At 44.6% G+C, this 22,815-nt stretch overlaps 1 protein-coding gene across 1 annotated transcript in view; it reads right to left on the minus strand.

Moving 5' to 3' along the window:
- The window catches only part of SLCO2B1 (solute carrier organic anion transporter family member 2B1), a 149,380-nt gene that overhangs the window by 68,212 nt on the left and 58,353 nt on the right, over nucleotides 1-22,815 (minus strand). The window contains exons 2-5 of the mRNA XM_067466410.1: nucleotides 19,812-19,904; nucleotides 9,129-9,266; nucleotides 8,851-9,013; nucleotides 5,175-5,387 (exon numbers count right to left, since the gene is read on the minus strand). Of these exons, the coding sequence (XP_067322511.1) occupies nucleotides 5,175-5,387; nucleotides 8,851-9,013; nucleotides 9,129-9,266; nucleotides 19,812-19,880 (583 nt within the window). The 5' untranslated portion in view covers nucleotides 19,881-19,904. The remainder of the gene's footprint in view (nucleotides 1-5,174; nucleotides 5,388-8,850; nucleotides 9,014-9,128; nucleotides 9,267-19,811; nucleotides 19,905-22,815) is intronic.

The following is a 22,815-nucleotide window of genomic DNA, read 5'->3' on the forward strand; positions in this document are numbered from 1 at the left end:
ATTGACAATCCACTGTTCTAAGGGAACATCCTAGGGTACAATGGAGAGTGTTCAGTTCTTGATCCTGCTGCTCTAGAACCTGGCCAAGCTGATAATGTCTTCTTTCCAAGCGTTGGTTTCCATATATACCTGCACTTTATAAATCCCCCATCTGTCTGCACATATAAGGACCTGTCACTTGTGTGCCGCTAACCAGGTTCGATGCCAAATGTGTCCGATATCAATTCTTTTTTGGAGACCTCCCACGTTGGTGCTGCCAGGTGATTCTGGGACATGAAGGATGGCCATCTGCTTCCCTTGGCAGCTCTGTCACATCCCGGTTCTCACTATAGCCCTCAAGCTGCTCAGTTTGGGGGTGAGGGGAGTATTTTGAGCTTTGCGTGTGCCCAGGTGATGGGAGGTAACAGTCCCGCTCTCTTCAGCTTTGGTCAGACTTTGCCTGGAATAAGAGTGTGCCCAGGTTTGGACGTCAGAGTTCAAGAAAGTTATGGGCAAGGGAAAGATGACCAGAGAGGGGGCACCAAAATGTCCAAAGCTCTGGGAACCATGAGTCCCTCTAAGGTGCACCTAATGCCGCGACCCCTTAATATAGTCTCCCCTGTTGTGGTGACCCCCAACCATAACATTATTTTTGTTGCTAATTCATAACTGTCATTTTTACTGCCAGAAGGGACAGAGAGTTTCATCTATGCTGATGATCGTGCCATCACCGCTCAAGCAAGGAGCTTTGAGATGGTAGAACAGAAGCTCTCCGAAGCTCTAGGTGCTCTTACTGCCTATTACAGGGAAAACCAACTGATCCCTAACCCATCTAAAACACAGACATGTGCCTTTCACCTTAAGAACAGACAAGCATCCCAAGCTCTGAGGATTATTACCTGGGAAGGAATCCCACTGGAGCATTGCAGCGCATCCAAATCCCTGGGAGGAGTCACTCTGGACCGTACTCTGACCTACAAGCAGCACTGCCTGAACATCAAGCAAAAAGTGGGCGCTAGAAACAATATCATACGAAAGCTGACTGGCACAACCTGGGGATCACAACCAGACACAGTGAAGACATCTGCCCTTGTGCGATGCTACTCTGCTGCTGAGTACGCATGTCCAGTGTGGAACACATCTCACCACGCTAAAACAGTGGATGTGGCTCTGAATGAGACATGCCGCATTATCATGGGGTGTCTGCGCCCTACACCACTGGAGAAATTACACTGTTTAGCCGGTATTGCACCACCTGACATCCGCCAGGAAGGAGCAGCCAATAGTGAAAGGACCAACGCAGTGACATCTCCAGCTCATCCCCTGTTTGGGTATCAGCCAGCACATCAACGACTTAAATCTAGAAATAGTTTTCTTAGATCTACAGAGACACTTGCTGGAACACCTCAGCAAGCGAGAGTCCAAAAGTGGCAGGCTCAAACCCAGCACCTCAATCCGTGGGTGATACCAGATGAGAGACTCCCTCCTGGGCACACAGAAGACTGGGCGACTTGGAAGGTGCTGAACAGACTGTGCTCTGGCACCACGAGATGCAGAGCCAACCTTCAGAAATGGGGCCACAAAGTGGAATCCTTGACATGCAAGTGTGGAGAAGAGCAAACCACTGACCACCTGCTGCAATGCGTCCTGAGCCCCGCCACATGCACAATGGAGGACCTTATTGCGGCAACCCCAGAGGCACTCCAAGGGGCCAGAGACTGGTCAAAGGACATTTAATCAGCTACCAAGTTTGCAAAATTTGTGGGGTTTTATTTATCTGTTTGTTTGTTTTGTTCTGTTAGAAATGTAATACAATGTTCTGGTTGACACGATAATTAAATAAACTGTCATTTTGCTCCTGTTATGAATTGTCATGTAAATATCTGATATGCAGGATGAAATTCCATTCACTGGACCAAATTTGGCACAAATACCCGATATGCCCAAATTGGAATACTGGTGGGGTTAGGGGAGATTGATGTCATTTGGGAGTTGTAGTTGCTGGGATTTAGAGTTCAGCTACAATCAAAGAGCATGCTGAACTTCAGCAATGATAGAATTGAATCAGACTTGGCTACACAGAACTCCCATGACCAACAGAAAATGCTAGAATGGTTTGCTGGGCATTGACTTTGAGTTTGGGAGTTGTAGTTCACCTACATTCAGAGCACACTGTGGACTCAAACAACTATCGATCTGGACCAAACTTGGCACGAACACTCAATATGTCCAAATATGAACTCTGGTAGAGTTTGGGGAAAACAGACCTTGACATTTAGGGGTTGTAGCTGCTGGAATTTATAGTTCACCTACAATCAAAGAGCATTCTGAACCCCACCAATGATAGAATTGGGCCAAAGTCAATTCCTCTGCAATGCCAGAAATACAGCTTAATGGTGTAACGTTAGAAAATGTTGATCATTCCCTCTTCCTTTGCTGCCACCTCTCCACAAAAGTCAACATTGACACTGAAACATAACAGTGCCTGAGCTCTGTGAGTGCAGCATTCTTCTGAATGAAGCAGAGAGTGTTTACGGATCAGGACATTTGTAGGGAGACCAAGATGCTTGTTGAGGGTTGGGAGGTTGTCTTCCCAACCGTGTCATATATGCATGAGAGAGAGGGGGACAGAAGACAGTTTCATCTTGTCTCCTGCCTATGTCATTGGTTGGGAGCCTCCTCCCCGCCCCCCCCCCCCCCCCCCCCGGCTCTGGGTCATAGCGAAGAGAGAGTGGGGTAGAAGATAGTTCCATCTCGTATCCTGTGTTTTACTAATAATATAATATATACATATAATATTTATAACATTATAATGTAATATAATACAATACTAATATTAATAATACAATATTATAATTATAGATTTTATATTACATGTAATATTAATAATAATATTACAATATAATGGTATCGTACAATATAGTAATTTATAATACTGATGTTGTACTATGCTAATAATATAATATTGTATGTATATATGTCTTGTAAGCTGCTCTGAGTCCCCTTCAGGGTGAGAATGGCAGCATATAAATGTCACAAATAAATAAATAATAAACATGGACTGTCTACAGATGTCACTCTCAACTTCTGGAACGATTCCATCAGCATTGCCTCTGACCACCTTCCAACTGGAGACAGATGTCCTCACTGCAGAAGAACATGTGAGTCAAGAATAGGTATCTACTGTCACTTAAGGACCCACCACCAAGGGGTCACATTCTTTGCAACACACAATACATGTATCCTTGAAGTGACTGAATTTAAAAGGCTCAATCCCTCCCATAACATCATTTCTCATGCACCTGCTTTTCCTCTCCTTATCTCTAAGCCTCTGGGAAAAGCGAGTCTGTCTTTGTTGTATGCTCTGTCTCACCAGTTCCAAGCCCTTAGACAAATATTCATCTCTCACATTTCTCTCAGTCTGCACTTCTGGCAGGTTCTCATGAGAACTAATATTTCTTTCTCCAGCCTTCTGGGAACTGCCAGGAGATTCCAAAACAACTCTCTCGAGGCCACTTCTATCCCTCTCTGGGCCCCTTGAATCTATCAAAGCACCCCTTTCCTCATTTTCTGAGCACTCAGAATCTGACCAGGCTACAACAGTGTCAAACTATGTGAATTTTACTCCGTGGATGAAGCCTAAAGTCTTCAGCCTTCTCTGCCAAAGAGTGCAAACTACAACTCCTAGCAGGTGCCAAACTGCATGAGTTCTCACAGTACGTGCAGATGTGAAGTTGAACATGCCCCCCCCCCCAACAAGGGATGGTAACTTATGGTTCTGCCAAGGACAAGGGTACCAGACTGCACAATAGGGGTTCAGTCTTGGTCAATTTGCCAAGGCCCTAACAACAGTGAGGACCCCACGAGGCTTCGGGAGTGGCTAGACCTTGGGGTCTCTGCCTCTCTCTCTCTTGAGAGAGAGCTGTAGTTTTCCAAGGACCATGGGACCGGCTTCCATCCCAGCGCTGCAGGGCTTTGTGTCTTGACCCAGTGGAACTCCATAGACTCCTTTTGGTGGCTTTATGATTTCTGCTACATTCCTGGACTCCACTCTCTTCAAGGACTCACTCTCTACCCATGAACTTTCTTCAAGACAACTTATGATTTCATGCTGTGTCCTGATATCGTCTGTCTTTTTATAATTGGTATTATTAATTTCTCTCTGGGGTCCTGGATGGGAAGATACCTGCATATGATTTCCCTGTGTATAATTTCTATATGATTTTTATGTTTCCTTGTATTCCTGACCCTAGCCTGACCCTTTGCCCCCTTCTCCCTCCAAAGAAATATGTAAGGGGATCACCTGGCCTTCAGAAACAAAAGCCATTAGCGATTACTGAAACCTCCAGCCAAAGACACACTTGCATGGATAAAAGAAGGAGATTCTTATCTCTAGCCTCAGAAGATGGCCCACTAGAGTAAAGAATTGTTTGGCAAAGTTTCTATCGCTCTTCAAGTAAGATAAGGGGAAATCTTCCCCTCTGCTTTTGTTTACTTCCCATTGATAGCATTAACCTCAGGCTGCCCTCATTGTTCTCCTGTCTCACAGCAAGGAAGGATCTGGATAATTTTTACACATGCTGATTCACAACACTCATGAACACAATAGATCAGCCCTGCTGGAGCCTTCCTTTTTGTCTCGCGAGCCACATGGCATTATTTTTTTCAAAGCTAATTCCCAGATCCCTTTGTGTTCTATCATCCCGCCTCCCCCTCTCCTGATTTGCTGTTGCCGCCAGGTGGCAGAGGTCTCCCCATTGGATCCCACGGACCACTGGAACTTCCTGATTGGTCCAGAGGTGCCGGGGGCGGGAGGGCCGCCTCCCAGCTGTTCTCCCATCGCCCAATCATGGCGGGGAACAACAGGGAAGCCGGGGCGGGAAGTTTGAACTCTGCAAATTTGAATTTACTATAAATATGACTGCATTGGTGTATTCTCCTCGTGCTCTGCTGGTGAATGATTGCAGCTCGGCATCCTTTTCAGCTGAATCACAAATAAAGCCTCGATGGCTTTTCTTCAACTTGGTGAGACCTTTCATTGGGGAATCAGGGGAAAACATTGGGTGCTTCTCTTCTCGCCAGGGAAAAAGAACTCTTTAATGAGTCTAATTGGTCTCTGCCTCCTGGCAAAGACCCCTAAATTTTAGCTCTAGATCAGATGCACCCTATGTCAGCCTTTGTTCCCGGCAACTTACCTATATAGAGTGGTGAATTGGTCGTGCTGGCAAAATCGTCGATGTAGGAGATGCCAAAGGGTTGGATGGGCACCCCGCCAACTCCCAGCATGGTCTGTCCGAGAAACAACAGCCCGACGACCAAGGCACTTTTCTCCACATGGCTGGTGCACACTTCGCTCACAGAGGGGTGCTTTTCCCCCGGGAGGCACATGTCCGTCAGGTTGCGTGAATCTGCAGGGAGAAAGAGGCAACGGGCATTCCTTCTGCAGTCCAGTCGCATCCTACCTATCTGTTTACATTTCTCATTTTGAGCTGACCCTTCCAAACTGGTTCCCATCCTTTCCCATTTCCCTATAATTCCTTTCTTTTGTCTTCTTCCCGGGGGAAATGATCAAGGGTCTGAAGAACAAGCCCTATGAGGAGCGGCTTAAGGAGCTGGGCATGTTTAGCCGGGAGAAGAGAAGACTGAGAGGAGATATGATAGCCATGTATAATAAATATGTGAGAGGAAGCCACAGGGAGGAGGGAGCAAGCTTCCTTTCTGCTTCCCTGGAGAGAGACTAGGACGCAATGGGACAATGGCTTCAAACTACAAGAGAGGAGATTCCATCTGAACATGAGGAAGAACTTCCTGACTGTGAGAGCCGTTCAGCAGTGGAACTCTCTGCCCCAGAGTGTGGTGGAGGCTCCTTCTTTGGAAGCCTTTAAACAGAGGCTGGATGGCCATCTGTCAGGGGGGATTTGAATGCAATATTCCTGCTTCTTGGCAGAATGGAGTTGGACTAGGTGGCCCAGGAGGTCTCTTCCAACTCTTTGATTCTATGATTCTATGATTCTACTCTGCCTTGGTTAGACCACACCTGGAATCTTGTGTCCAATTCTGGGCACCACAATTCAAGAGAGATATTGACTCTAAGCTGGAATATGTCCAGAGGAGGGCGACTCAAATGATCAAGGGTCTGGAGAACAAGCCCTATGAGGAGCGGCTTAAGGAGCTGGGCATGTTTAGCCTGAAGAAGAGAAGGATGAGAGGAGGCATGATAGCCATGCATAAATATGTGAGAGGAAGCCACAGAGAGGAGGGAGCAAGCTTCCTTTCTGCTTCCCTGGAGACTAGGACGCAATGGAACAATGGCGTCAAGCTACAAGAGAGGAGATTCCATCTGAACATGAGGAAGAACTGTTCCTCATGCAGTGGAACTCTCTGCCCCGGAGTGTGGTGGAGGCTCCTTCTTTGGAAGCTTTTAAGCAGAGGCTGGATGGCCATTTGTCAGGGGTGATTTGAATGCAATATTCCTGCTTCTTGGCAGAATGGGGTTGGACTGGATGATGGCCCAGGAGGTCTCTTCCAACTCTTTGATTCTATGATTCTATGATTCAAACAAACCCTCACGCTAATAGGAAGCAGTCTTATGGGGCGCCAGACACTGCTCCATCTTAATCATTCTTTCTGGTAACGTTTGGGACTCTTCCCAACCCTGTAATCCCTTTGTTTGGTGGAGATTCTATGGATTAATCACTCTTAGTTTCCAATCAACCATTTTAATTAATGGGCATTTTAATCACTTCTTTCAATAGCCGCTTCCAAGGGGATCAGCTGCTGTCTCCTGGAGTGTCAGACCTTTTGCAAAAAGAGAGCCAAACCAACACTTGAATGGCAGCGTCCTTCCATGTACTAGACCAGGGCAAATTTGGGCACTCCATGAGTTTTGGACTTCAACTCCCACCATTCCTAACAGCCTCGGTCCCCTTCCTTTTCCACTTAAGAGCTGAAGGGGGAAAGGAAGGGGGCAGAGGCTGTTAGGAATGGTGGGAGTTGAAGTTCAAAACACCTGGAGGGAGGGCCGAAGTTGGACCATGCCTGGTCTAAAGCCTTCCCTCTGGACCAATCTTTACACAGATCCTAGTCTGTCTTTTCCTGGCCAACCAGAAGCAGAAGGAGGGCAATTCAAATTCTAACAATGGAACAGACTCTATATAGCAGCGTTTCTCAACCTGGGGGTCGGGACCTCTGGGGGGGGGGTGTCATGAGGGGGTGTCAGGGGGGTCGCCAAAGACCATCAGAAAACACCGTATTGTTTTCTGTTGGTCATAGGGGTTCTGTGTGGGAAGTTTGTCACAATTCTATCGTTGGTGGGATTCAGAATGCTCTTTGATTGTAGGTGAAGTATAAATCCCGGCAACAACAACTCCCAAATGTCAAGGTTTATTTTCCCCAAACTCTACTGGTCTTCACATTCAGGCGTATTGAGTATTCATGCCAAATATGGTCCAGGTCTATCATGGTTTGAGTCTACTGTACTCTCTGGATTTAGGTGAACTACAACTCCAGAACTCAAGGTCAATGCCCACTAAACTCTTCCAGTATTTTCGGTTGTTTATGGGAGTTCTGTGTGCCAAGTTTGGTTCAATTCCATCGTTGGTGGAGTTCACAATGCTTCCTGAAGAACTTCCTGACTGTGAGAGCCGTTCAGCAGTGGAACTCTCTGCCCCGGAGTGTGGTGGAGGCTACTTCTTTGGAAGCTTTTAAGCAGAGGCTGGATGGCCATCTGTCAGGGGTGATTTGAATGCAATATTCCTGCTTCTTGGCAGAATGGGGTTGGACTGGATGATGGCCCAGGAGGTCTCTTCCAACTCTTTGATTCTATGATATGATAGCCAATGTATAAATATATGAGAGGAAGCCACAGGGAGGAGGAGGGAGCAAGCTTGTTTTCTGCTTCCCTGGAGACTAGGACGCAATGGAGGAATGGCTTCAAACTACTAGAAAGGAGATTCCATCTGAACCTGAGGAAGAACTTCCTGACTGTGAGAGCCGTTCAGCAGTGGAACTCTCTGCCCCGGAGTGTGGTGGAGGCTCCTTCTTTGGAAGCTTTTAAACGGAGGCTGGATGGCCATCTGTCAGGGGTGCTTTGAATGCAATATTCCTGCTTCTTGGCAGAATGGGGTTGGACTGGATGGCCCAGGAGGTCTCTTCCAACTCTTTGATTCTATGATTCTATGATTCTATGATTCAGAGGCTGGATGGCCATCTGTCAGGGGTGCTTTGAATGCAATATTCCTGCTTCTTGGCAGAATGGGGTTGGACTGGATGGCCCATGAGGTCTCTTCCAACTCTTTGATTCTATGATTCTATGATTCTATGATTCAGAGGCTGGATGGCCATCTGTCAGGGGTGATTTGAATGCAATATTCCTGCTTCTTGGCAGAATGGGATTGGACTGGATGGCCCAGGAGGTCTCTTCCAACTCTAGGATTCTATGATTCTATGATTCTATGATTCAGAGGCTGGATGGCCATCTGTCAGGGTGATTTGAATGCAATATTCCTGCTTCTTGGCAGAATGGGGTTGGACTGGATGGCCCATGAGGTCTCTTCCAACTCTTTGATTCTATGATTCTATGATTCAGAGGCTGGATGGCCATCTGTCAGGGGTGATTTGAATGCAATATTCCTGCTTCTTGGCAGAATGGGGTTGGACTGGATGGCCCAGGAGGTCTCTTCCAACTCTTTGATTCTATGATTCTATGATTCTAATGCTCTCAGAGCTCTTTTGAGCCCAATGGGTGTTCTAGAGAGTACAACAGCATCATCTGCATAAAGCAGGATGGAGATGTGTCTTCCCTCCAGCTTTGGGGGGTAAATTCCAAATCAGTTTTGGATCCATGGAGAGCATACAGAGTAAAGTGCTCACCCGAAATGGTGCGATCGTATTCGTAGGGTCCCATGAGGAAGTGCGGAAGCGAGGTGATGATTCCCGACAGAGCGACCAGGAGGGCTCCGTAGCCGATGAATCGGGGCCGGTGGACTCGGCTGCCAAAGTAGCTCACAAAGATGATCAGCAACGTGTTCCCCACCTGCGCAGCGAGACAAGGGAGAGTGAGAGGAAAGGCTGGGGGGGGGGGGGGGGGAGGAGCTGCCTCCCCAGGAAAGCGTACAAAAGACAAAAATGCAAGGACACGATTGCGGTACCTCGTTGAAGGAGGCCAGCAGGCCAGAGGTCTGGCTGGAGAGTCCAAAGCGCTTCTCGATGGTGGAAATGGTGCTTCTCATGTAGCCAGAGGTCATCAGCTGTGTGAGCTGCAGCAAGCTTTGGCAGAAGACAAAGAACTAGAGAAATAGAAATGAAAAGGGAGAGACAAATCAGAATTTAGGGACTCCTATCACATCAGCATACGTGGAGTTCCCAGTGGTGCAAGGGGTTAAACCCTTGTGCCGACAGAATTGTTGACCAACAGGTCAGCAGTTCTAATCTGGGGAGAGCTCCCATCTGTCAGCTCCAGCTCCCTATGCATGGACATGAGAGAATCGTCCCACAAGGATGGTAAATCATCAAACATCTGGGCATCCTCTGGGCAACGTCCTTGCAGACAGCCAATTCTCTCACTGGTAGTTTTTCAAGTCACTCCTGACACATAAAAAAAAGCATAGGTGGAGTATCCCTCATGCAAAAGTTTGAGAACACCCTGTTTGCTATTTGTATGTAAGGAATCAATGTAGGCTGAGGTTGCTGTAGGTTTTTCAGGCTGTATGGCTGTGTTCCAGAAGCATTCTCTCCTGATGTTTCACCTGCATCTATGGCAGGCATCCTCAGAGGCTGTGGGGTCTGCCATAGATGCAGGTGAAATGTCAGGAGAGAATGCTTCTAGAACATGGCCATATAGCCCGAAAAATCCCGTGATTCTGGCCACAAAAGCCTTCGACAACACAATGCACCGGGACTGTGGCGCAGCTGGCTGGGAGTCAGCTGCATTAAGATCACTACTAACCGAAAGGTCATGAGTTCGAAGCCAGCCCGGATCAGAGTGGGTGTCTGACCAATTTGTGTAGTTTGCTGTTGACCTTTGCAGCCTGAAAGATAGTTGCATCTGTCAAATAGGAAATTTAGGTACTGCCTATGTGGGGAGGCTAATTTACCTAATTTATGATGCCATAAAAATCTCCAGCAAGCCTGCAAAGAATGAGGAAGTACTTCATCAGTGTCACAAATGGACAGTGAAGCAACAGCTCCCCTGATGGCCAAAGTGCCCTCATGTAAAAGATAAATTGCCTCTGTGTCTGTCTATACATGTTGCGTGTCTATGGCTGTTGCAACTCAGAGTAAGCTTCACCTTGCTTCCAAACGCCACCAGACAAGAGCTGTAGTTTTATAGTTTATTGAGGAAAAAATCCAAGTCAAAATAAAGAATAAGCATTGCAAAGTTCCAAAGATTAAGGTTGAATGAAGAATATAGTTCCAAAGATCTTCAGGTAAAAGCAGGAGACACAATCCTATTGGCAAAGAACAAACCAGAGTCCCAGGTACAAGCAATGAAACAATTGCCCCATGAATCACAATGCAAGAAATCCCAAGCGTACTGCTTCCCAGGCTAAGGTTATTCCATGAAGCTTTCATGCTAATAAACTACGTTGAACTGACGCTTTCCCTTGGTTTGCAAGAAGCCTAAATACCTTTCTAACATGAAAACATTACATGAAATCATTGCAATGACCTTTCACTGAGCTGGCTTCTCGTCTGCCGGCCAGGCGAGAACTCCACCTGACCCACAAATCAAGATGAGCTTGCCAGGTCAGGTCACTATCAAGGCTTTCAGTACTTTCAGTATCAGTGTGGGAAGGAGGCAAATGCTTCCCCACCTGTTCGCTATCTCCTTTGTTAAAATTATTTTCTCCTGATAACCGCTGTGTTGATGTTGACTCTGTATTGTCTGACTCTGCACTGTCTGCGCTGTCTGTGGGAGCCGCAGGCCCAGAGATCTGAGACACAGAAAAAGAGCCAGGAATCTGAATCCCATCATCCTCATCATCACAGAACATCTCAGCCACAACAATGGCATTGAATGTTTGCCATGTATATGTACATTGTAATCCGCCCTGAGTCCCCTGCGGGGTGAGAAGAGAGGAATATAAATACTGAAAATAAATAAATAAATAAATGCAGGTTGACTTTTTCATATCTAAAATGCTTTGCACCATAAGCGGTTTGATTTCAGGTTTATTTACTTTGATTTTGGAACACCTGTATTTGCATATTTTATATGCAACCACACACGCAATGAGTTATCTTAATGAGGAGACCCAGGTCTAAACCCAAAATTCTCTAATGTTTCATATTTGCTTTATGCACACAGGCAGGGGCTAATATTGTGCAACATTTGGAATGATTTTGTGCCTGAAGCAACATAAATAAAGGGGGGGGGGGGGGTCGTCACTTACTTGCCATCAATGTGAAATACAGGGTTAGTCAAAATGCATAGGCCAATAAGCCATTCAATTGAATGGCTTATTGGCCTATGCATTTTGACTAACCCTGTATTCTGGATTTCCAAGTATTTGGCATTTTACATGTGTATTTTTTGAGTTTTTTTATCACACTGAGAGTAAAAGGGGCTGAGACATTCTGTGGGCTACTAATGCTACTCTGACAACTTTGTGGCCATCCAGCTCGTTCCTTGGCTGGGAGAAAAGGGGGACGCCAGTGGAGTGGTTTCTGCTGACCCTTTGAAGATCTGCTTCACTAGGCAAGTTCGGACCAAACAGCTGATCTGGGGGTGACAGCCCGCATGTGGGGCCTGGAGAACTATGGATTAGGGGGTGGCTGATGGTCCTAGAAGAGGTGGAGGGACAGGTCCCATTTCCAGTTCATCTGGCCCTCTGTCCTTGGGAAACTATAATTCCCACAGGTTGAACTTTGTCTTCCGTTTTATGTGGGATGGGTTGGAGGTCTCCGATATTACCCAACCTGCAAAGAGTTTCAGAAAAACTAAATGAACATGAATGTGACGGCGCGAGTGGCGCCACCTATATGTAGAACTGTAAATTGCAGGATTTGAACTGTTGTATCATGCCTGATTTTGCCTTTTTACCCTGTAAATGTATAGTTGAATTGATTGGTTATTTATAGCTGTCAATCAATGTTGTTTGCACCAGTTGAATTGCTCCTCCTGCTCAATTGTTTGACCTCACCTCTTCCTACAGAGCAGGACAGTGTTTCCTTTTCCATTCCACCATCAAACTTTCTATCAGATGGACATGAGAGAGATACTTGGTTCTGAAGCCCTTGATTAAGTTACCTCTCAGCACCAATTCTGAGGTTCTTACCCTTGAGACTTATGCTTCATGTTCAGATCAGCCTGGATGGCGTTGAAAAGTCTCAAGTGCCTTCAAACCAGTTCTTTGGCTTTGTGCCTTCAAAATATAGGCCATTGGAATTGGGTTGTGATTATTCCGATATTCACAGCCATTAAGAAAGAGGGACCTGGAAAAGCTTCTCAGCTGCAAAACCCCTTGGACCCAAGACAACCAGAGACTGTAATGTATATTTTCCTTTACCCCTTTGAAACTTCCAGCTTATTGCCTTAAAGGGATAACTCTTTCTGAACAATAAAACCTATTTTGAGTTATCTACAGTGTTTTGGTCCTTGGGAGTTCCAGTTTCCCTAAAGGAGGGCAAGAAGCAATCCCCTGGGGAAAGATGTCACGTCCACTCCTCTTTCACTAAGAGTTATAGCCCCCAGGCGTGATGGCACAATGAATATAACAAACCCACTCATTGCCGATTTCCAATCAATCCAGCATGGCTCTCAAATGGTCAACAGTGGGGAGTGAAAGGTCAGATAAAGGTTACTCTTTGACATTCCCATTCGAAAGAGAGATGGAAACGCATCCCAACAACACAAGAGGCAGGTGGGAACTTGCAGTCACCTTCACGTCCAAGAGCGCATTGCCTTCCTTGGGTCTTGCTGTTGCCTCCTGGCTCCTTGAGATATCATTTCCCATGTTTCCCAGCGTCAGGGACAGAGATCTTACATCTCCGCACATGGTGAGCGTTTCAGAATTGCCAGGTGCAGATCAGTTCCACATCATTTATTTTCATGGATTTTTTACATTGAGGCTTATTGCTCAGACCTGCCAGAAACCAGTGCTGTATATACGGAAATGAAATGTGAGCAAGCGTCACTGAAGAGTGTGCCTTTTGCCCTTCGGAGCCCAGGTGAAGACATGCAGTCTTTCTCGGGAGCTAGCTTCACAAAAGTGCTTTTCACTAGGCCTGGGTAACAACGGAAAAATTTGTTTCTAAACTCGTTTCGTTTTTAGGGGGTCCATTGCGTTTCGTGTTTTAAAAGAATTCCGAATTTTTCTTTAAAAAAATTTCGTTATTTACGAAATTTCAAAAATTTCGAATTGATTCGTTAATGGCGGACGTGATTGCGCAATACGCTAAAAAACCCTCCAAATAGGACAGGGGAAACTTCTGAAGCTTCCCTCTCCCTCTGTTGTTGACTGTTGGTGTGATTTTTTTATCACTGATAAAACAAACAACAACTATAAAACTTGCACCAAACATACGGAAATAATAACAAAACAATTTCGAAACGATTTCGAAACGATTTTGAACCAATTACGAAACAATTACGAAATAAATTGAAAAATTCGTTTCAATTTTTAGTTGCTCCTGCATGGCTCAATATCGGATCATAAGCCAATTTAAATACGAATCAATAATGAATTACGAAATTAACGAACGAAACCGCCCAGCCCTACTTTTCACATGTATGTTCTCCAAAAGCATGAGTGAATAGCTGGTCCCACAGTTCACTTATCCCAACCTGGGATCAACTTTTACTATTCTGGGTTGTTGTAGGTTTTTTTGGGGCTATGTGGCCATGTTCTAGAGGCATTCTCTCCTGACGTTTCGCCTGCATCTATGGCAAGCATCCTCAGAGGTAGTGAGGTCTGTTGGAACTAGGAAAAATTGGGTTTATATATCTGTGGAATGACCAGGGTGGGACAAAGGACTCTTGAGTCACCAATAGGCTGAGAAAGGCGGTATACAAATACAGTAAATAAATAAATAAATAAAATAATTGTCTGCTGGAGCTAGGTGTGAATGTTTCAACTGATCACCTTGATTAGCATTTGATGGCCTGGCAGTGCCTGGGGCAATCTTTTGTTGAGAGGTGATTAGATGTCCTTGTTTGTTTCCTCTCTGTTGTTGTGCTGTTGTAATTTTAGAGTTTTTTTTAATACTGGGAGCCAGATTGTGTTCATTTTCATGGTTTCCTCCTTTCTGTTGAAATTGTCCACATGGTTGTGGATTTCAATGGCTTCTCTGTGTAGCCTGACATGGTGGTTGTGAGAGTGGTCCAGCACTTCTGTGTTCTCAAATAATATGCTGTGTCCAGGCTGGTTCCTCAGGTGCTCTGCTATGGCTGAGAACAGAGAAGCCATTGAAATCCACAAGCATTGGTGGCTGTGCAATGGTGGTTGGCATATGGAGGGATTGGTGTGTTGTTTTGTGCTGTGTGCTGGGGAAGGCATTTAATTTAGTTGTGCAACAGCACAATGACAATAACACTATTCTATTGACACTGGTCATTTAATGCAGCTCCAACATTATTCAAAATCACGGCAGGCACAAATCTCATCCTACCAGCCCAACACCTTCATGCTCTACATCCCAAAATGACAAGGAATATTTCTGTTTCCCTAATGTGCATGCAAAACCCAATCCATTAGGCAAAACTGAAAGGTGGAAATAACTCATCAAAATCCACGCTCTGATTACATTCCGAATAGACTACTGCAATGCGCTTTACATGGGGTTGCCTTTGAAGACTGTTCGGAAGCTTCAAATGGTCCAGCAGACAACGGCCAGGTTACTACCAGGAGCAGAGCCCACGGAGCACATACAACTGTTGCGTCAGTTCCACTGGCTGCCAGTTTGCTACTGGGCATCTCCCTTCAATTAGTACAATATACTGTATATACTCGAGTATAAGCCGGCCCAAATATAAGCCGAGGCATTTAATTTTACCACAAAAAACTGAGAAAACAGATTGACTCGAGTATAAGCTGAGAGTGGGAAATGCAGCAGCTACGGGTAAATTGCAAAAATAAAAATACATACCAATTAAATTAGTAGATTATATATTTTTGAATATTTACAAAAATCGTAATTTGAGATTGTGACGATGTGTAAGTTTTATTCCTTTGGTTATGTGTAGTTTGGACAGTGGTTTAGGGATGGTAAGTATGGAGGATTATGTTTTGTTGGAGATGGTGGCTTGGTGTTAGCTGAGTTGCCATAGCAACAGGGGCGGAGCCAACTGCCTCTTCACGAGGCAGTTGTTTTTAAAAAGTCAGTCAGTGGCCGGAGAGCTACTGAGAGGACTGAGTTTCTGGGTGGAGATTCAGGGAATGTGTCTGTAGCCGGTGTGCTATAGGAAAGACTGGATCTCAGGGTGGAGATTCAGGGAATCAATTGGTGACCAAAGTAGTTGCAGAGAAGGACCTGGTAGTGAGAGAGCTACAGGGGATTGTTGATTCTGAATTAAGAATCAAGGTTTGGCTAGGTTTAAGCCTGTTGTACCTGCTATGAAGTCTGTGCCTGAGATTACTCATGAAACCTTTCCAATGTAACCATCAAGATTTGTGCCTCTTGAGAAGAAACAGTTAAATATGTTATACTCCTGTTAAAATAAACTTGTTACTGTTTTCCTTAAGCCTTGCCTGATACAGTTTCTCCTAAGTTGAACAGCCTGCATAAGTAAAGTCAAGCTAGAAAAGTAAACGCTACGCTATCCACTGAATAAAACCTTCTGTGGTTCACAGTCCCTTTATAAAATAGTTCCTAGGCTGATATTGATCGTTGCCCGGCTTCCCTCATAGATTAGGTGGCAGTGGGTGTTCTACCACTCGCACCTTCACATTCGGTGGCAGCAGTTTAACAACTTCTTTACATTTGGTGGCATTCAGTGGCATTAAAACGGTCTCCTTTACAGGGATAAGACTGTCCAACTCTGATTAAATGATTATTACCTTCTTTGGTGTAAATGTACTTACATATCCTTCCAATTATAATAAAGAGAGTAACATAATAAATGTAATAATAACAATAATAATAAAAAGAGTAAAATAATGAATGTAGCAATAACAATTATACAGTAAAATAATAAATGTATAATAACAGAGTAAAATGATAAATGTAATAATAATAAATAGAATAAAATAATAAATGGAAAAAAAACCCAACAACAACAGAGTAAAATAATAAATAACCTTGACTCAAGTATAAGCCGAGGGGGACTTTTTCAGCCTAAAAAAAGGGCTGAAAAACTAGACTTATACTCAAGTATATACAGTAGGTACAATATTTTCAGCATGCAATTTATATCAAACCCCATCTACAGTACCATACAATCTGCATTATATGATCAGTGTAGGCCAGGCATGGGCAAACTTTGGCCCTCCCTCCAGGTGTTTAGGACAAAAAAAGGAAGATCCCCCCCCCCCCAAATCTGATATCTGTAATCCAAAATGCTTTTGGTGCAAAGTATTTTTGATATGAGAAACTCCTCCTGCATTGATTCATTCCCTGCCATTCCCACCCAGAATCCTATCAAGCTTCCCCTCATCCCTCTCAGCCATGCTCCAGGCAGAGAACAAGGAAGCCCTCCCTGTTTCCCCCAGTGATGCTCTCTTGCCTTGGAGCCCATCACCTGCTTTGTCAATCTGTTGTCTGGCTTGCCACACCATTCCACCCAGCGCTGCCACCTACACTGAGGATGGACAGAATTAAAATCCTCCTCCGCCACAAATTCGCAGGCCACCTTCTCTGCACCTGGACCGCCTCCTCGTCTTCGCAATTTAAGGTTCTTTGTGACCTACTTTATGGGGTGATTGTCAGAGGTGTGGTTACAGGGAGGCAAAATGGGGAAGTTGTCCTCAATAGGAATTCTGATCCCGCTCGATAGTTGTGCCACAATATCTGATGGTCCCTCACAGGGGATACCGTGAGGCAAGAGGCAATTGGCAAGAGGGTCAGGCAAGGCTGCATCTTAAGAATCTGGTCCCACCTACACATTTTAAAATGCATTATGTAGAACATGTAGACTCTTCTAATGCAGTTCATTGCATTATATGAGTCTACTAGCTGTCCCCTGCCATGTGTTCCTGTGGCCTTCTCTGTGTATGCTCAGGGTATGCTTAATGGTGTAACATTAGAAAATGTGGACCATTTCTGCTACCTTGTCAGCCACCTCTCCACCAAAGTCAACATCGACCGCCCGAGCTCTGTGAGTGCAGCATTTTCCCGAATGAAGCAGAGAGTGTTTGAGGACCGGGACATCCGTAGGGAGACCAAGGTGCTTGTCTATAAAGCTATTCCCCTCCCAACCCTGCTCTATGCCTGCAAAACATGGACTGTCTACAGACGTCACATACAACTCCTGGAACGATTCCATCAGCGTTGTCTCTGAAAAATCCTGCAAATCTCTTGGGAAGACAAGCGGACAAACGTCAGTGTGCTGGAAGAAGCAAAGACCACCAGCATTGAAGCGATGGTCCTCCGATGGTCAACTCCACTGGGCCGGCCATGTTGTCCGGATGCCTGACCACCGCCTCACAAAGCAGTTGCTCTACTCCGAACTTAAGAACGGAAAACGGAACGTTGGTGGGCAGGAAAAGAGATTGAAAGATGGGCTCAAAGCCAACCTTAAAATCTCTGGCATAGACACTGAGAACTGGGAAGCCCTGGCCCTTGAGCGATCCAGCTGGAGGTCAGCTGTGACCAGCAGTGCTACAGATTTCGAGGAGGCACGAGTGGAGGGCGAAAGAGAGAAACGTGCCAGGAGGAAGGCGCGTCAAGCCAACCCCGACCAGGACCACCTTCCACCTGGAAACCAATGCCTTCACTGTGGGAGAAGATGCGGGTCGAGAATAGGGCTCCACAGCCACCTACAAACCCACAAGGAAATGCATAATGGAAGACCATCTTACTCATCCAACGAGGGATTGCCTAAGTAAGTAAGTATGCTCAGGGGCAACTCTACCATTCTTTAGAAAGGAAATATGTAGATGTGAAGTCGAACATGACCCCCCCCCCCCCATTAGAGATAGTAACTTATAGTTTTGCTAAGGGCAAGGACACCAGGCTGGATAATAAGGGTTACGTCTTGATCAGCTTGGTGTGTATCATTTAATCAAGGCTTTATGCTCTATTCTCATATGTTTATAGCAGAAACCCATTTATTACTGAAAATCATGCCACAAAAGTATTTCACTTTTCCCACCCGAGGCACACCTGGGCTCCTGATGGCCCCCCATCTCACAAACAAGGGACCCTCTTTCCCCCTCATGGATATATTTCCCTTAATGGACCTTCCTATGAATAATATGAACTATGGACACCGGGGGAAGGGAGTTGGGTTTACTCTCTGTGTTATGATTTCTATATTTTCATATTTCCCCTGTATTTCTATATTTTCCTTCATGTATTTGACCTTGCCCTGAGCCTTTTGCCCCCTTCTCCTTGAGGAAAATGTATAAGGAAGTTGCCCTGCCTTTGCAAAAAGCAATTCGTGATTGTGAAGACTCTTATCTCAGAACATTTCTTGCATGGAAAATTAACAAAGAATTATTTTCTTGACTTCGGAGTCGGGCCATCAAGAAGATAATCATTTGGCAGACTTTTTAATCACATTACAATGGGGGGAAACAAGGACCTCCAGGAAGTCCTCTTCCCCCAACCCATTTTCTTTCAAGCCCAAGATTTTACCCAAGATTTTGGGTAAAGACATTCACCCAAAATCTCCCCCATTGTGCCCCTGCTTGACCACAAGAGGAAAACCCAGATTAAGTGATCAATGACTATCTCAGATCAACCATGACACAATAGACAGGTTTCGCTTGAAGGTCATTTCGGACTTACTGAGCCACATGGACATTTCCTGAGTTCCATAATCCATTCAAGAATGCATTGTATTCCCTTGTCCTACCTCCCTCCCTCCTAATTCATCGATGCGCCAAGGCGGCAGAAGCCCTGTGATTGGCCCAGGCGCTCGAGGGGCAGACAAGCCTCCTCCCAGTTGTTGAGGCACCAGCCAATCACCTTCAAGCCAGCTAGGCCGGAGGGGGGGGGGCAAGGGGGGGGTTTCAACCCCGCACTCTGTTTTTTCTATAAAAATGGCATTTATTTCTGTACAAGTATGCTTAGCTTGGCGAATGATTGCTGCTTTGCATCCTTTTCCGCTGAATCGCTAATAAACATCTCAGTGGAACTTTCTTCAACTTTGGTGAGATTCTTTTTGGGAATTTAGGGAAAATAAATAGCTTAAAATTAGGCTTCTCTTTGCTCACTAACGTAGCAATCCCTCTTTGGTGGGGCCGCAGGGTCTCTCCTCCTGGAGTAGACCCTTCTAAAGTTCCTATCGATTTCAGAAGCACATCAACGGACTTCCAAGATACCGTTGTTTTCAAAACACTTAAATCCACCCTGGGCTTATTTCTGTTTTTGTAAGCCCTCGGCATCACTCGGTGTTCTATGACTCAATCCCTCTCTGAATGGCAAGCTATTCAGCCTGGAGCCTTTTAACGCTGGCTCCGAAATGAGACTCTGAACCTGAGAAGCTGAACTTCCGAAGGCACAAATGGAGTGCCCTTTCCCGCAGAGCCCTTGTGTCATTTTGCAGAGCTTTTTCTCTGCCTCCAAACCTGTATTCGGCCTCCGCGAACTTCTCCCAAAAAGGAGCCGGCTTTCAAAAGAGCACCGTGGGGGAAAGAGGGGAGGACTGTCCAAAAGGAACATTGCTTTCCTTTCTTTCCTGCCCTGGAAGGTCGGGCAGAATTCATTTAGAAACGTTGCAAGGAACCTACTTTGACTGTGTGGAATGGATTTGCGCAGGAGAATCTCTTCAACAGGCCATTGCCCTCGTTCTCTGGCATTTTTTCTGGGCGTCCTTTGTGTTTCTGCAAAAGAGAAAATGCGGCATTAGAGCGACCCAGGACTTCAACTTGGTTTTGTACAATATGATGGTGTTTGGATGGAAAAGGCCAAACAACAGCAAGGTTTATGGAAGAAATTTGGAAAAATGGAAATCTCCATAACCTTTTGGAGAGGTTATGATCTTTGGAAAGGCATGGCCTTGATGTCAGGCACCACCCCTACCCCTTCATAATTAAGGGATAGTGACTTGTAGTTCTGCAAAGGGCAAGGGCACCAGACTACACAACAAGGGTTAAGTCTTGGTCACATTGCCAAGGCACTGACAACAAGGACCCCACAAGGCTTTTTGGGAAATGGCTGGTTCTTGGGACTTCTGCCATTTTGTGAGAGTTGTAGTTCCCCAAGGGCTGAGCGATCTATTCTGTTATTGATCAACTCAGCGCCCATCTGCTGACTTCTGCAGGGAGAAATGACTCTTTGCTGCCTGACTTGAACTGCAAACCACCTCCGCTTCCACAAACCTTCCCCAGGAGCATGGGATTTCCAGTTCTTTTAATAAATCAATATTGCAATAAAAATAATAAAGATGTGGGGTGGGAAAGGGAATTTTTATATGAACTTTGTATGCATGAGATGCCATCCGCTTCCCTGCCTTCCCCTTTTCCCTCTTGACCTTTCCCTTACAAAAAGTGACCCAGGACTCTTTTGTTGATCAACTCATCTGCATGAAAAATAGCCATTGATTCCCTTATCTCGTTTTCTGAGCTTGACTGGCGAGATGAGGAAGTTATGAGATTTTGGAGAGAAAAATGATTGAAATTACAAAGGATAGTGTTGATCCCTTTCGAGGTCCGCAATCTGACCCTGTTGTTTCTTCCCCCAAAACCATTTCCAACAGGAAAACCTTTGTTTACAGCAGTCACACCTTGCCGGCCAAGACAAAGCCTCGCATTCCATTCTGGCTGGCAATCTGTAATCCCATCATTTCCCCCTTGCCTGCGGTTTCCTGCCTGGCCTGCTTCTGATTCGTCCATCCTCAGAAGCAAGGAAAGCCTGCTGATTGGCCCTCCAGAGGCAGAGGGCGGGCGGGACATTTGAAATGTTTCCTTTGTATTTTGTCTATAAATATGCTTGTAAAATGCCTAGCAGTATGCTTGTGGTGGAATGATCCCTGCAATGCATCCGATCTCAGCTGAATCGCTAATAAAACACCTCGATTGCTTGGAACTTCTTCCACGTTGGTGAAGTATTATTATTTTTAATATTTTTAATCGCTGAAATTGGCTTCGCCTGGCTTCACCAAGGTTTTTAAGGACCCTTTTGGTGCGGTCCTCAGGGATCTCCCTTGCTGGGAAGGCCCTCCACAAAAGCAGCTCGATATCAGCCTCATTAGAAGTCATAACCTTTTTGAAAATGATGCCATAACTTTTTGGGAAAAAGGAATCCATGCAAGGCAATTAGGTTTCTTAGCTGTTAAGCTGATGTACCTAGGTATGTCTTTGAACTGTTAGGGACAAAGATATGCCAGTGCACAAAACACACATACACACACACACACATATATATATATATACTAGGCTTGGGCGATCAAGAAAAAAATTGGTTCTAAACTCGTTTCGTTTCTAGGGTGTGCTAGCGTTTCTAAATTCTGAGGACTTCTGAAATTTAATATTTCAAAATTTCGAAATTTCCAAAATTTCGTAAATTACGAATCGATTCATTAATGGCAGACGTGATTGCGCAGTATGCTAAAAAAAACCTCCAAATGGGACAGGGGGAACTTCTGAAGCTTCCCTCTCCCTCTGTTGTTGACTGTTGGTGTGATAAAACAAACAACAACTATATTATATTATAATATTATATATTATTATAATATATTATTTTATATATTATAATATTATATATTATATTATTATTATATATATTATATTATAATATTTTATATTATACAATTATAATATAATATAATAATACAGTAAATAAATATATAATATAATAATATAATATAATATATACAATACTATAATATAATAGAAGGGACCGGAAGTGAGGTAAATGCGAGATTGTAAAACTTGCACCAGACATACAAAAATAATTACGAAATAATTACGAAAATTGGAAAAATTGTTTCAATTCTTAATTACTCCTCACACTATTCCTGCATGGCTCGATATTGGATCGTAAGCTAATTTAAATACGAATTAATAACGAATTACGAAATTAACAAACTGGATCGACCAAGCCTAATATGTACAGCAGAGTGTCATAAGTGTTCTTTTACTTGCCCAAAAACATCTACTCTCCCTTAAAACATGTTTGCCTTTAAATCATGTTCTCAAGAGACAAAACTAAGCAGACTTCTTTAAAAGCAACATACGAGGGTTGAATGAAAAGTAATGCCTCCGCCTTCGTTACTTGGGTTTGGATGGGAATATTTTAATAAATCAAATGCAGAAATAATCCTTGGAATGTGCTCTTTAACTACCACTATTAGCTTTTCCACATAATCACCAGACAATTGGATACACTTCTGCCAACAATGAACAAGTTTTCTGAAGCTGTCACGGAAGATATCTACATTCTGTTTCCCATCGTGCACAGATCTTCCGATAGCCAAGCAAAACAACAATGTGATCCACACGTTCTTGTGAAATGACGACAAAATCTGGCTACCAGTATTTAAAAAAAACTCTAAAATTACAACAGCACAACAACAGAGAGGAAACAAACAAGGACATTTAATCACCTCTCAACAAAAATTTGCTCCAGGCACAGTCAGGTCATCAAATGCTACTCAAGGTGGTCAGTTGAAACATTCACACCTAGCTCCAGCAGACAAGAGTCCTTTGTCGCACCCTGGTCATTCCACAGATATATAAACCCCTTTTCCTAGTTCCAAACAGACCTCACTACCTCTGAGAATGCTTGCCATAG

The sequence above is a fragment of the Anolis sagrei genome, chromosome 3, assembly GCF_037176765.1.
Source record: "Anolis sagrei isolate rAnoSag1 chromosome 3, rAnoSag1.mat, whole genome shotgun sequence".
In the NCBI taxonomy this organism is placed as follows: domain Eukaryota; kingdom Metazoa; phylum Chordata; class Lepidosauria; order Squamata; family Dactyloidae; genus Anolis; species Anolis sagrei.